Source organism: Leguminivora glycinivorella, chromosome 10 (assembly GCF_023078275.1).
Source record: "Leguminivora glycinivorella isolate SPB_JAAS2020 chromosome 10, LegGlyc_1.1, whole genome shotgun sequence".
NCBI classification, from domain to species: Eukaryota; Metazoa; Arthropoda; class Insecta; order Lepidoptera; family Tortricidae; genus Leguminivora; species Leguminivora glycinivorella.
Window position 1 is genome coordinate 2,478,767 of NC_062980.1, and position 14,976 is coordinate 2,493,742.

At 37.9% G+C, this 14,976-nt stretch overlaps 1 protein-coding gene across 3 annotated transcripts in view; it reads right to left on the minus strand.

Moving 5' to 3' along the window:
• The window catches only part of LOC125230524 (SPRY domain-containing SOCS box protein 3-like), a 39,523-nt gene that overhangs the window by 20,855 nt on the left and 3,692 nt on the right, over positions 1-14,976 (minus strand). For all 3 annotated transcript variants that reach the window (XM_048135701.1, XM_048135703.1, XM_048135702.1), the window contains exons 2-3: positions 7,156-7,349; positions 3,182-3,407 (exon numbers count right to left, since the gene is read on the minus strand). In XM_048135701.1, coding sequence (XP_047991658.1) covers positions 3,182-3,407; positions 7,156-7,349 — 420 coding nt within the window. The remainder of the gene's footprint in view (positions 1-3,181; positions 3,408-7,155; positions 7,350-14,976) is intronic.

Consider the following 14,976-nt stretch of genomic DNA (forward strand, 5'->3'; position numbering starts at 1 on the left):
GTTCTTTCATAATTTTAATTTTATGGTTAGGTTATACATATAATAGTCTAGTTTAAAAACAGCCTAAAGATAGATAACACTTATATAACTTGTTTGACGACCGGTTGGGCCTAGTAGATACGTCGTTAGTGTAACGAACCTACTTAAGAAGCTGATGGTCTTCGATTCGATTTTCAATGAGGGCATTTATATATAATAGTTTTCATATTTGATACAGAGGCATGGATATTTCTACGCATTGTCAGAGAGCGTAAGCGCACTATTGAGAATTTGTCGATTTTGGCAAGAATATCCTGTTATAATATTTATATTATATTGGTGACTTGTAATGAGATATTGAAATAAAATGTTATGCAACCGACCGATTTAACCTCCGTATGTTTATTACAAAGTTGTTGTTACTCAAATACTATAATGGAATTAATTTGATTACGATGTAACGATATCAAAACAACAATGCATTCTCGTAGCGATATAGTAAATAATATAATTATAATTGGACGAATCGACTCGAGTTACTAAAATAACATAAATAACTAGCGATGACAATATAATATTTTAACTCCCGTCAGCAAATTTGCGCGTGTAGAAAAAGCAAAAAACTTTCAAGCCTATTTTCATCCTTGGAGATTAATTTCCAATAATCCTTTTGTTATTTGTTAATTAATCTTGTTGTTTTCCTTCGTGAGGTGAAACGTCAAAGTGTAACTTGTTACATTATTTCAAGTTTACAAGAATTCAACATTTAGGTACCTCTTTACAAAATTTATTGGAAAAACGCAGAGTTGACTTTTAATATTAAAGTGATTTTTAAGTACAACAAAAGCCAACAAAAAAAATTAGTCCATCGAATAAATGTTCAAATTATTCTTTGCAAAATACAGTAAGAAGGGGTGTTAAAAATGTAATGAAACTGCCGTTGGTTTCTAAAAATGATTCAAATAACGCAACGCGCTATAAACTGATAATTGCATAGTTAAATACCCAATTAGGGAGCCCCTGTGTAGTGATAAGAATAATTAGTGTTAATATTTCGTAACACATAAACACAATTATTTCGAATAAATTTGATTGTTTACATTTTGACAATGACAACAACACTACAAAATAAAAACTTTCCATGTATAGCAGTGGAATGCAGTATAGGTATACCTAAAATATATTCTGATAAATATTATGAGAGAATATATATTTTTCAATGTTTGCATATTCTACTTTATAACTTAACCGCCAATCATAATCATATACAGAGCTGAAATTTGGCCAATGTATATCAATCACGCGAACAAAGAAAAATTGAACTGTTTTATTAGGCTATTCTCCTGATATATTCTGATCAACATATTGTTTAGTGACTTTTAAAAATTATAAAGTTTACTAAATTTTTAATTTTTCATAATAATAATATTAGCTTCAATGTAATCGCCATTATTGTTGTCATTGACGTTGTCTGTCACACTTTAGACTTAACAAATTGCAAAAAAATCATTACCTTTAGAAAAACTTTCAAGGGTGATAAAAACTCAAAATACAAGTTATTTTTAAAAATCGCCGAACAAATGTTGATCAGTATAAGGAGAATAGCCTTGGCCGGTTTTTTTATGTTTGCATATTCTACTTTATACTTAACCGCCAATTATAATCATATATAATACGCAGACAGCAGAACAGGGGTTTTATAGACGGTCAACCAATTCTTGGCAATAAAAATAGCACGAAGTTTATTATGTTATGGCTTATGGCTCGTTAATGATTCCGCCAACGTCAAGATTTAGGAAGGCACGAGTTTTATGAAAATTACTACCTTTTTCAAATTTGCCGCCTTTTTTTAGAGCCAAAATTTGGTTGACTGTCTATAGACTTATTTTTTAAGTCTAGTTTTTTTTTCTGGGAGTGGGACTCGAATAACTTGTTTTAATCCATGATCTGTAAATGAGTATTTCCGATGATATAATTATACATATTTCTCTGTTATATAATATTTTCTTGCTTCGTGATAATTTCATGACGTTGGCAGTTTTTTTTTCTTTGTAAATGACGATCCTCATTTGGGAACATTATTTTTATTTGGAATTTATTATGTACTCATGAAGAAGATAAACATAATTGTTTCAAATATTAATTTTTAATCATCGTTTACATCGTTTACTTCCTACATGACTGTTCTAAAATATTTAATTCATTGTCAAAGATTAGATAAAACTAAAAATAAAACCGTCAGCGTCACAAAACGCACGCCATCCACGCGACACTAATACAATATTTAATACAGATTAGCGTCAAAGATAATTTACATAGATTAATCCAGATCCTATGTTTGTTTGATTGTGAATTCGGCCGGCACTATCTTAATCGTGTTTAATCCATGTATTTTAATTATAATAACATTGATTGTTGTAAACGTAAACAAAACAAAAAAAGTAAACGTTCACAACTTTTAAAAGTTTAAAAACCAATCTTCAAAAGTGGAGCTACCCTAAATATACCTTTGTTCGAATTTGTAGAGTCAGGGAATACACAGCAAATCTCATTTAAATAGTTAGTCGACTACGCAGAAATCTAAAAAGCATAAATGTCACCTGACTACGACAAAATTTGGAGCAATCTTTGTACGTAAGTACGTTAAAGTCCTCTTAACGACCAAGGATACCATTTACCATCATATCATGTATCATCATCATTCATCATTTCAGCCGTTACGGCGCGGCCACGACATTGGTCTAAGCGCGACAACGGTGAGCGGCAGCGGCAGCCATACGTGCGAATGAAAAGTCCCATCGCTGTGTCTCGCTCCAATGTATGGCAGTCTCTCACCGCTGTCGCGCTTAGAGCAATGTCGTGGCCGGGCCGTTAATCGCCCACTGCTGAACCTAGGCCTTCCTTTGTTTTTTGCCAGTTACGCCATTTATCTCGGTCCTAGGCTAGTCTCATCCAGAGCAGAGGTGCCCTGCAGTTTTTTGAATGTCGTCCATACAACGAGCCAAGGGATCATAGACTATATAGTCAAGTTATAAAACCTAGATTGTTATAGAACTCTAGAGTATCAACTCGCACACTAACGATGGATCCTCTACAGAAGGCCGGACCTTTTTCACGTCGGTCGTGTCGCACGCCTTTGCACGACAGCCCATAGAAATTTCTTTAAAGATAACTCTTGTGATCTACAGTGAGGTCGTCTTACCTTGTGGTTTCCTGTTGAGATAGAACTCCAGCGTCCCCTGCCACATATCAACTCGCACGCCAACGATGGAGCCTCTACAGAAGCCCGGGCCGTCCGCCTTCTTCGCGTCGTGTCGCACGGCTCCTTTATATGACAGTCCGTAGGAATTCTCGTCTTCGCCCAGGAGGGACGTGAATCTAAAGCGGCTGTCTGCGATGTTCACTTTGTCGGTGCCGATGCCTACCATCTGTTGAAGATTGGTTAAGTTAGAATGTAGAATAAGAGGGCAGGAGTTAAGACGATAGAGTTTAATAAACAATTTTTTGCCGGTTGCAGTAATAAACACGAGATGATTCTGTCTTTCGTAGCATTATACCGTTCATTATATTCTATTTATAGTTCTGTTTGACTTACTGTCGGACGGGAATTTAGGATCCAGCATGTAAATGTATGTACATACTATTGGAAATATACATAGTAAACAATTAAGTACGATAAAAATGGTACTACATACATTACTAATATACTTGTATGTATTAACAAAGTAATAGGAGTAGCGTAGACTAGTGTAATATAGTTTAATTAATTCTCATTATCAGTGAACAGAGGGCTTACCACAAACACCGTCTTATCAAATTGCACCCAAATTACGCCTTAATGAATCAGAATATTTACCTATAAATATATAGAACAGTCAGACCACATCTCGGACACTGGCGATCAAAGATATGAAAGAGGCGCATTCCTAGCACACGTTCTAAGCTCGTGTAGGTGAACGCGTACCATGCTTGTATGAGATATGACAGGTCGACTGTTCGCGTTTTTGACAGGCGGTAACTGTGAGGTAACCGAGAGGGGATGGGCGGCACTTTTAGCGGGGAGCGGGAGTGGCCATACTGTACGATAGTACTCTTTATTATACTGTGATCAGACTATAATTGACTGTATTGAGACTACAAGTGTAATACAAGAAAGTCAAGAAATTCGTTAGTAAGTTTACCACGAAATGAAGTAGAACTACATCTTAGCCGCAAATGTCCGCTGTAGCCTGTAACCCTTTTGGCACGTGTTCGGTCCGAATAGAAACATGTCTATTGTATCGATACGTATAAATTGACCCATTTAAAATAGTAGATTATGTCTGACTCTGATGAGGAAATAATAAACGATACATAATTTCATAAGTCTGACAAGATAATGACTATACACGTGCGACCGAGACCCTGGCGCTCTCAATCACATACATTTAGGCAACCTGCCAGGAAAACTAGGAAAAGCTATCTCGGTTTGCCTTGAAAAATAATGCCAACGAACTACTGGGGAACTAACTGCGCATAAGTAATGTTACGAAACTTAAACAAAAGCTAACAGAAACCAACCGCATTGGTTTACCTTTAGACGCAAACGCAAGTGGAAACCTTGAATCTGTTCAGACTACGGATGAGTTGTATTATTGGAATGATTTAATTTGTCATACTTGTACGTATTTTGCGTCTGTTCCAGGGGACTGGGGGACATTCATTTTTAATTTGAATGTCTACTTTAGTTTACTAACTTACTAAAAAAAAATACAATAACTGTTAAATCTCCTATATTAGTAACGAATAATGTTGGTCCTCGCTAATTCGTTTTCCCAGATCAAACAATATCATATCAAAACTATAGAACGCATCCCACTATTCCCACTTCTGATGGCGTTGAACAATACCGTTTGAATAGATGTTTGCACAATATTTAAGTAGGTACCAAACTTTCGAGCTAGATAGATCGCAGCATCTACCTAAATGTCGTTACAGATAAATCCTTATTGATTTTAATGTGTCATTCTAGCTTTAAATCTCACTTTTACGCCATTTACGTAAGCAATAATGTACCTAATACTGCAAAAATATAACAACCACTTGCTTTTCTGGGTGTCTAGGAATTCTAAAGAACATTCTGACATTTCCGCATTTTGAGAACTGTTCTCCATACACCCATAAACACTACAGTAACGAAAATATGTCTTCGGTGCTGACGTCATTTTCTCCCGAACTCAACACGTCAACACAGCGCGCGAACGCGGCCCCGACTGTCCAGCCCAATACTTACCAGTTTCGCATGAATTCGGTGCACATGGAGAGTAGTTTTCGACACACCGCGCGGAGTGAAGTTTGTTAGAAGAGTTATTACTGCTTTATACTGTGACAATACCCTAATTTTACTGCACTACTGGTACTAAATGTTAGGCCCATGGCGCGGAAACAATAAATACAATATTAATGCCATATTTATGAAGTCTTGATTTAATCAGTAATAATAATGAACCGCTCAAATAGACACCCTGCAGGACAATAATATACAAGACGAGATAAACGAAATCACCGAAGAAGAAGTATTGAAAGCGATCCAACGCCTGAAACTAGAAAAAAGCCCAGGCAAAGCTGCAGCGTCTCTCCTGTGCACTCCACTTACATCTTTATTTAATATTATATTGAACACTTTAGAAATTCCAAGGCAATGGTTAGAATCAACCATCATACTACTGTATAAAAAAGGGAATCCTAATGATATAAGCAACTACAGACCGATTAGCTTAATGCCCAACCTATACAAACTTTTCTCATCTGTTTTAGAAAAAAGAATTAGCACCACTCTAGAGAGACACCAACCGCTTGAACAAGCAGGTTTCAGACGAGGGTTTTCAACAGTAGACCACATACACTCACTGGAACAAATGATAGAAAAGCATCAAGAATTCAACACACCGCTTTACATAGCCTATATTGACTACAAGAAGGCTTTCGATACTATCCTGCATCCCGCCATTTGGGATACACTAAAAAACCAACAAGTTCATGACACCTACATAACAATAATTAAAAACATCTACAAAAATAGTACTAGCAAATTACAACTAGACAATTTAGGACCAACATTTCCGATAGAGAGAGGAGTCAGACAGGGGGACCCATTATCCCCAAGAATTTTCATAGCTGTACTAGAGTCAGTTTTTGAAAAACTAGACTGGAAGACTCAAGGCATAAACATTGGAGGAATGAACCTGACCCATCTAAGATTTGCCGACGATCTGGCCCTGTTTTCAAACAGCAGCAAAAGACTAGAACAAATGATGAACACATTAAATATAGAGAGCAAAAAAGTTGGATTACAAATGAACTACAGCAAAACTAAAGTTATGACAAACGGCATTAAACAACCAATAACTATAGATAATGAACTTATTGAATATGTCGAACAAATATATCTACCTAGGAAAACAAATAAGCTTCAACCCCAACGCTAATGAAATGGAAATAGAACGAAGAACCAAAAACACATGGAATAAGTACTGGAGCCAAAAGGAAACCCTAAAAAGCGACCTTCCAATTAATCTAAAAAAGAAAATCATGGACATGAACATTCTCCCAACCTTAACCTACGGATGCCAAACATGGAAATTTACAGCAAAGACCAAAAAGATGATAGTTTCATGCCAAAGAGGAATGGAGAGGAGTCTGCTAAAGATACGTAAGATAGACAAGATTAGACACTCAATAATCCGAGGCAAAACTAAGATCATTGATGCACTCAGTCAGGCCCAGAAACAGAAATGGAGATGGGCTGGCCATGTTGCTAGGCTCCGGGATGATAGATGGACCATGCGAACCACAGCTTGGAGGGGCCCAGACGGAAAAAGAAAAAGGAGCCGGCCATTAGCACGTTGGAAAGACGACCTGGTTAAAGTAGCGGGGATCAACTGGACATGGGTAGCCCAAAACCGCACGAAATGGAGCCAGCTGGAAGAGGCCTATACTTCATATGAGGGTTCTGGTGTAACATAAAAACGGAAATGTTAGATTAGTTTAAGCTATAAACCAGAAATAAAAGGCTTTTTTATTTTTTATTTTATTTATTTAATAATAATGATCTCAACTGAAAGTTGTCACTTCTAACGACATCTAACATTACCCTAATGTTACTGACTTAAGGTACTACAAGAAAAATATACTTACAATATCAGTGCCATAGGTGTCTGTTAACATTTTGATTTCCCAGTAGTAATGGTGGTCCTTGCTGAAAGCTGTGTCTCCTCTCACTGCGGCGGTGCCAGAACTGTAGAACGGGTGGAACGTGACCTGCTTCTGGTTGTCTTCGAACACCACCCAACTCTGACTCTCTTCGGGTTGCTGCCATTTCCATTCGCGAACTGGAATAGGAGAACGGGATACAATCGTGAAATGAATTGAGATGATTGAGGAGTATTTATTATTTAGTAACAATTAGTTTTGCAAATTGAAACACTACTTGATACTGTTTAAAAACACAAATTAAAATATTTTTTGGATTAGTTTATTTGTTACAAGAGTTGTAAGACTTGTAAATTTTGCGTTTCCAAGACATTTTTACACCAAGATATATAAGATATATAGCAATTTCAATGCAAGTAATTTTAGTATGGATATGTCTTTCTGAACCAAGACTATATTTTAGATAGCAATTTTTAAAGTGAAATAAGTATGAGTAAACACATTCAAATTTTTCTTATCAATAAATAAGATGGACATAATTTTAAACATGAATGAGAAACATTTATTTGTTGATTGTCCACATTATATAGCTAATTAAGAATTAGAGAGAATAAATGCAAATTCGTGCAATTATCTGTACATTGTTGTCTGGATTATAATTTATTCAGTTTAAGGTGTCAACTTGTCAAGATGTAAATGGCGAACAATGTCGTTTTTCCATTTTTGTAGCAAATTGTTGTATTCCAATTTGTCATCAAAATGAATAGTTTATGACAGTATTCTAGAGAAGAAAAAAAATTGATTAATTGTAGTTTAAATTTAAAATGTAGTTATATGACAGCTTAGTTAAACTTAGCTGTGTGGTAGTGTAGTAGGTTGAATAAATATAATATACCTACAATTTAATAGAGATGAGCATCTTTTATGAGTTATGACAGTCTAATGAGTTATGATCAGCGCCGGCCCGTGCACTTGATCAGGGTAGAGCGAATTTGAGTTTCGGCGCCCTTGGGAAGGAGTTACACTGCGTAGGAAAATAAAACGCGAGCGTAGCGAGCGCTAAATTTTTTTCATAGTAATGACGTAATTTGAAGATTAATAGTGGAGTAAAAGTAAGGTACCCTGGACATAATTCAATAACTCGTCCTTTTTGATATTTTATTGGGTATTATTATTAAGCATCAAATAGTAATTATGTACATAGATAAAAAAAAAGACGATCGTATTCATATCTTATAAAAATCATGAGATAAAGTACATTATCCCACTTTTCGCTAACAGCAAAATAGTTAACCGAAAACTTTGTTAGATTAACTTTGTGGTGCACTCAGATGCGATCAGTTATTAGCGATATTACACAGAAAATAAATCTGATTGTGTACTTTTTTTACCGTTTTCATTTAATGTGAATATCTAGGTAGGTAAAAATGGTGACCATGATATATATATCAATTTGCATTGTATTAAGTATATATAGACATTTAACACCGATCTTAAACATATATTTTTAACGCTTAAATAAACATGAATTTCTCAGTAGGTATAAATTGTAACTGAGATTTTTTTGCTTAAGACCAGGTTTTTGTGTACTATAATCATGATTTTATCAAAATTAATACTGTGAAGGTCGCGCTTAAGAAACTGTAAATGTCAGTAATTTAAAAGGGTGCAAAGTTGTCGTAGAGCGGCTGTCGCGGGGCGGGGGAGCGCGCGGGGCGCGGGCCTGGGAGAGCGCGCCGCGCACCGGCCGCGTCACCGCGGCGGATCGGTTAATAGGTTAGGGACGTAAGGTACCGGCCACACCAGAGCGTCGCGTGTCTCGGGGCGCGGACGGACGTCCGCGCCACGCCACCTGAGTGTAATTCAAAAATCGTCTCCTCAGTACATTTTGTATAGGAAGGACGTAAGACGCGCCCCAGGCGGCGTGGCGCGCGCGCGCGCGCCGCCTGGGACTTGGTGCCAATAGGACCATCTCGGGGTTATACCCGTTCGATTAAAAAAATAATTTGAAAATCGGTCCACGATTCTCGGAGATATCGAGTAACAAAAAAACCGACCAAGAGCGTGTCGGTCCACGCTCAGTGTAGGGTTCCGTAGTTTATCGTATTTTTCTCAAAACAATTTTCCTAGAAAGTCTTTATAAAGTTCTACTTTTTTGATCTTTTTTCATATTTTTTTAAACATAAGGTTCAAAATATAGAGGGGGGGGGGGGACGCACTTTTTTTCCTTTAGGAGCGATTATTTCCGAAAATATTAATATGATCAAAAACCGGCCAAGAGCGTGTCGGGCCACGCTCAGTGTAGGGTTCCGTAGTTTTCAGTATTTTTCTCAAAAACTACTGAACCTATCAAGTTCAAAACAATTTTCCTAGAAAGTCTTTATAAAGTTCTACTTTTGTGATTTTTTTCATATTTTTTAAACATATGGTTCAAAAGTTAGAGGGGTGGGGACGCACTTTTTTTTTCTTTAGGAGCGATTATTTCCGAAAATATTAATATTATCAAAAAACGATCTTAGTAAACCCTTATTCATTTTTAAATACCTATCCAACAATATATCATACGTTGGGGTTGGAATGAAAAAAAAATCAGCCCCCACTTTACATGTAGGGGGTACCCTAATAAAACATTTTTTTCCATTTTTTATTTTTGCACTTTGTTGGCGTGATTGATACATTGGTACCAAATTTCAGCTTTCTAGTGCTTACGGTTACTGAGATTATCCGCGGACGGACGGACAGACAGACAGACAGGGGAAACTATAAGGATTCCTAGTTGACTACGGAACCCTAAAAAACATTCAGTCGAATTGAGAACCTCCTACTTTTTTTGAAGTCGGTTAAAAAAACAACCTTTATTGCCGGCCGGCAAACGACTAACCGATTGAAACAGAAATATAAATGAAAAGAGAGGGCGAACGGCGACACCTGTGTGTCGGCGATTTCAAAGGTAAGCGCACGTGCACCCGATCTCGCTACCTACGCCCAGGTGCGGGCGCGGCTTTCGACCTTCGCGCCGTGCAATAGAATTTAATGTCGGCTGCTCGTGTGCGGTCTGTTTGTTTTATAGAGTGGCGGCATTTTCAACATCAAAGGGCAAAATTCTGCAAAATTTTGTGCAAAATTCTGTTATATCAATAACTTCTCACGTCACTAGATTATCGACTTTGAATGTCGAGTATATTTATAGTATCATCACTTTATTTCAGTGTACGAATTTCGTATGTGTTAAAAATCATTGTTCTAGCTTCATAAACCAGGGAGGAAATAATGGAGAGCGTTTATATGTCTTGTTTTGCCTTAACACTTTCGCTACCAAGAACCCGACTGTCGGGCACACCGCTCGTAGAAGCGTAGCCGATTACATGGGTTTCCCCGTATGTAGCGAAAATGTCGTAGCGCCGCGTAGAGCCCGGTTTCGAAAGTGTTAATTCAATATCATCACATATTTTTGTTGCTGATAAAATAATACATCCTATATATCAAGGCCTTGTAGCTCGGCGAAAGAATCGTGATCGCGGAGTGCGCCGGCACTGATTATAATTATTTTGTCCAGTTATTATAATAACCTATACAAAAAGTACCGATAGAATAGGTATTCTAATCTATATCTGCATAGAACTATTTAAAACAAACCACAAAAGTTCATAGTTGATCGTTATTGGTACAGTCAGCAACTCAGCTGTGAATACAGATAAAGTGCCAAATATATGTATACACATACCTTAATGTACCAAGTACCAACACTTGTACAGGAAATAAAATACTCTATACATATTTTTGGCACTTTGTCTTGCCAGCTGTGTTGTTGACTGTACACGATCTAAAAAGGAGCCGAACGGTTATTATAATTACGCGGCGACTTGCGTAGTCGGCGGCCGCGCGATACATAGTGCTGTCTCTGTTCAGGCCCCGTAGCCGAATGCCATTTCTCCGACGCGAAACGAAAACGAAACGCAGTCTGGCTCTGTCGCGCCAATACGCAAGAGCGATAGAGATAGATATCTACTAGCGTTTCGTTTCGTGAGCGTTTGTGCCATTCGGCTACGCACCCTGTTCTCACTACCACGAATTTGAAGAACAATATTGCTGTCTCTCTCAATCTTTAGGCGTCATTCATATATTACGTCATACTAAATGTGACAATCCATGTTAAAGGATTAAAAAAGCGTGACATTGGGGGGTCCAAATAGTAGTCCATAAACCACGTCTTTGACCAACGTGAGTGATATCTCTGTCACTCTTTACGTCTTTACTAACAGAAATTTAAATAACAATAGTGCTATCTCTGTCACTCTTTACTAACAGAAATTTAAATAACAAAAATGCTATCTCTGTCACTCTTTACTACCAGGAACTTAAATTATTATAGTGCTATCTCTATTCTCTGTCACTCTTTACTATCAGGAACTTAAATTGTTATAGTGCTATCTCTGTCACTCTTTACTACCAGGACCTTAAATTATTATAGTGCTATCTCTGTCACTCTTTACTGTGTGCGGGAAGTGCACATACCACGAGTTTGACTAACATGAGTGCTATCTCTATCACTCTTTACTACCAGGAACTTTAATTATGATAGTGCTATCTCTGTCACTCTTTACTACCAGGAACATAAATTTTATTATTACAGTGCTATCTCTGTCACTCTTTACTACCAGGAACTTAAATGATTATAGTGCTATCTCTGTCACTCTTTACTGTGTACGGGAAGTGCACATACCACGAGTTTGACTAACATGAGTGCTATCTCTGTCACTCTTTACTACCAGGAACTTAAATGATTATAGTGCTATCTCTGTCACTCTTTACTTCTAGGAACTTAAATATTTTTTTCGGTTTCGGTTTTGGTCTTGGTTTCGGTGTCGGTTTTGGTGTAGGTTTCGGTGTCGGTTTCGGTTTCGATTTCGGTTTTCGTTTCCATTCCCGTTTCGGTTTCCGTTTTCGTTTTCAGTTTTGTTTTTGTTTAAACTAACAGAACTAAAACTAAAACCAAAACCAAACCAGAAACGGGAAACCGAACACGGGAAACCGGATATCGGATACCGTATATCGGATGCTGGTTACCGGTTACTGTCTACCGTTTACCGGATACCGGTTACCGTCTACCGGTTACCGGTCACCGTTTACCGGATACCGGTTAACGGTCATTGGTTACTGGTTACCGGTTACCGGTCACCGAATACCGGAGACCCGTCACCGGTTACCGGTTACCGGATACCGGTTACCGGATACCGGTTACCGGTTACCGGTTACCGGATACCGGTTACCGGTTACCGGATACCGGTTACCGGATACCGGTTACCGGTTACCGGTTACCGGATACCGGATACCGGGATTACCGGTTACCGGATACCGGATACCGGATACCGGATACCGGATACCGGATACAGGATACCGGATACCGGATACCGGTTACCGGTTACCGGTTACCGGTTACCGGGTACTAGATACCAGAAACCAGGTTTTGATTTCTGGTTTCTCATGTTACAACGTGTATAGATTAGTCGATACCAAGTCGGACACTTCCGATTAGGCGATTTCGGCTCGCATTGTTACGCAGCATTCGAGTGTTGAGTTTCTCACACATGAGGCCCCCTAATAAAATTTGTACCACTCATATTATTGATTTGACTCTCGCAACACAAACACCTCATGCCCACACAAATACACACAAAATAAAATCATTCACAAACTTCAAATCATTCAAAAACTCAACAGTCACACGCGCTCCTCGCGGTCCTCTAAGAACTCCCTCGCGAGAGTCGACACTTCAAAATGAAGCGACATCGCATCGGCTCATCATCCACAAATCCGAAAAGATCCACCGATAAATTTGTACCGGAAAGACCTCACCGCGACAATGTCATATTACCCAAATTACTTCAAAAATCCTCTGAAAGTGAAACAGTTCATTAGGTTTACCGTAAGAGTGAGTGAGACAGACACGCACTGTGCTTCAAATTTGCCTCGCCAAAATACGTTACACACGACTCGAAAGAATACAGTCTTAAGCGCCGCAAGCTTTCATACATATTACGTTGTTGTGATCCAAGCATCTCGTCAAGCTCGATAGGTACTATTATTGAGCTAACGACTTGACCAGTTTAACGTGACCTATCGGACTAATTGATTTGTATGACTTTTGTCACTTGTAATAAGGGAGCTCTCTTATACTGGACGGTGAAATATTTGTTATCGAAGCGTTTTGAAAACGCGGCGCCCTTGATATGAAACACGTGTTGACGACTCGCCGCCCGTTCCCGCTACTACTATACTAGCTATACCTACTCTGTGCACGACCTTATTCTGCAGGTAATAACGTTCATATTAAAGCGCAAGTAAGAAAAATATCAATTAAGTAATGAATCTTACATATTTGTTGTTTAATTGATTTCGTATAGTACTAAGAATATATTAACGGCAAAATTTACCATCTTTCAATTTAGTTAGGTATTTTTCCTTTCCTAAAATTATCAATATTTAAGATTTTGAACAAGCGCCAAAAGTATTGGTATAAGTTTTAATAATTTATCAACACACGTAATATTATATTCATAATAAATTGCAGGATTACGGTTAACAATATTTTCTAGTGAAATACGCCTGAAAATGTGTAACTTACTAAACCTTCTTTATAAATGATAGTTCTGTATGAATTATTTATAAAAATTAGATGTTTTTATATGAAATGCAGGTGTCACAACATAATACAAGCACTTTTTCCGGATTACATTTAATACTTTAGTTATAAAATCAAAAAATATTCAAAGTTCGTTTTTATTTTTTTTTAAATTGAATCAGAACCCTAATTTGATTAATAATTTGTATTTTAACTATCACTAATGATACTTTATACGACAGAAAAAGAAAATTACGGTTATCGAATTATGTCCAGGTCAAGCTATTTTTCCTGGTCTATAAAGTGGCTCGTCACCGGGATGCCCATTTCGGTATTTTGCCACTACTTAGTGGCAAAATACCACTTGATCTGAGTGCTTTGAAATTCGCTCACCATCTGCTGTGACTCACAAAATTGCGCCTCTCTGAGACGTTTTGCGCCTTTGGCTTTATGAAGAACTCCGCTTTGGACTATCGGGTAGACTCATATTTTTGCATTTGGATAGCGACGTAACTTTGCCGTTCGCCGCACAACAACGTGGTTCGTCAAGGGCTAGAATCCTCCTTTTACGGCGCCCTAGCATCAGCGCCCTTAGGAATGGCAATGTGGTGCAACTTTCCACTTAATCTGAATTACAAATCTAGATTTTCAATAGGTGGATTCATTTCCGACTCCTCTCACCATTTTGTGATATATGCGCGCCCACGCAACGTATAATTTTATGTATGGATTTTTCCACATTCTCGATTTTGGCGCCCCCTTACCATGTGGCGCCTAGAGCGGCCGCTCCACTCGCTCTACCCTTAATCCGGCCCTGGCCGTAGCCGAATGGCATTTCTGCGACGCAAAACGAAAACGAAACACCGCAAAAGGTAGTCTGGTTGTGTCGCGCCAATACGCAAGAGCGATAGAGAGAGATATCTACGAGTGTTTTGTTTCATGAGCATTTGTACTTTTCGGCTACGCACCCTGATACCCTTTGGAGTGACATCTGGCCGATTCCTGGGCAATTACGTCAATCAAATTTGAAACTTGATTAATTAGAATAAAATCAAAATTCCAATAACTCAAAAATCAGTCTGACATTCGAGGAGATATTGCAAATTAGGTATATAAAAACCTGTAAAAAGCTATTTCAATTCAATGCACTTATTTACGCTTGAAATAACAAGTTTGACTTTTTA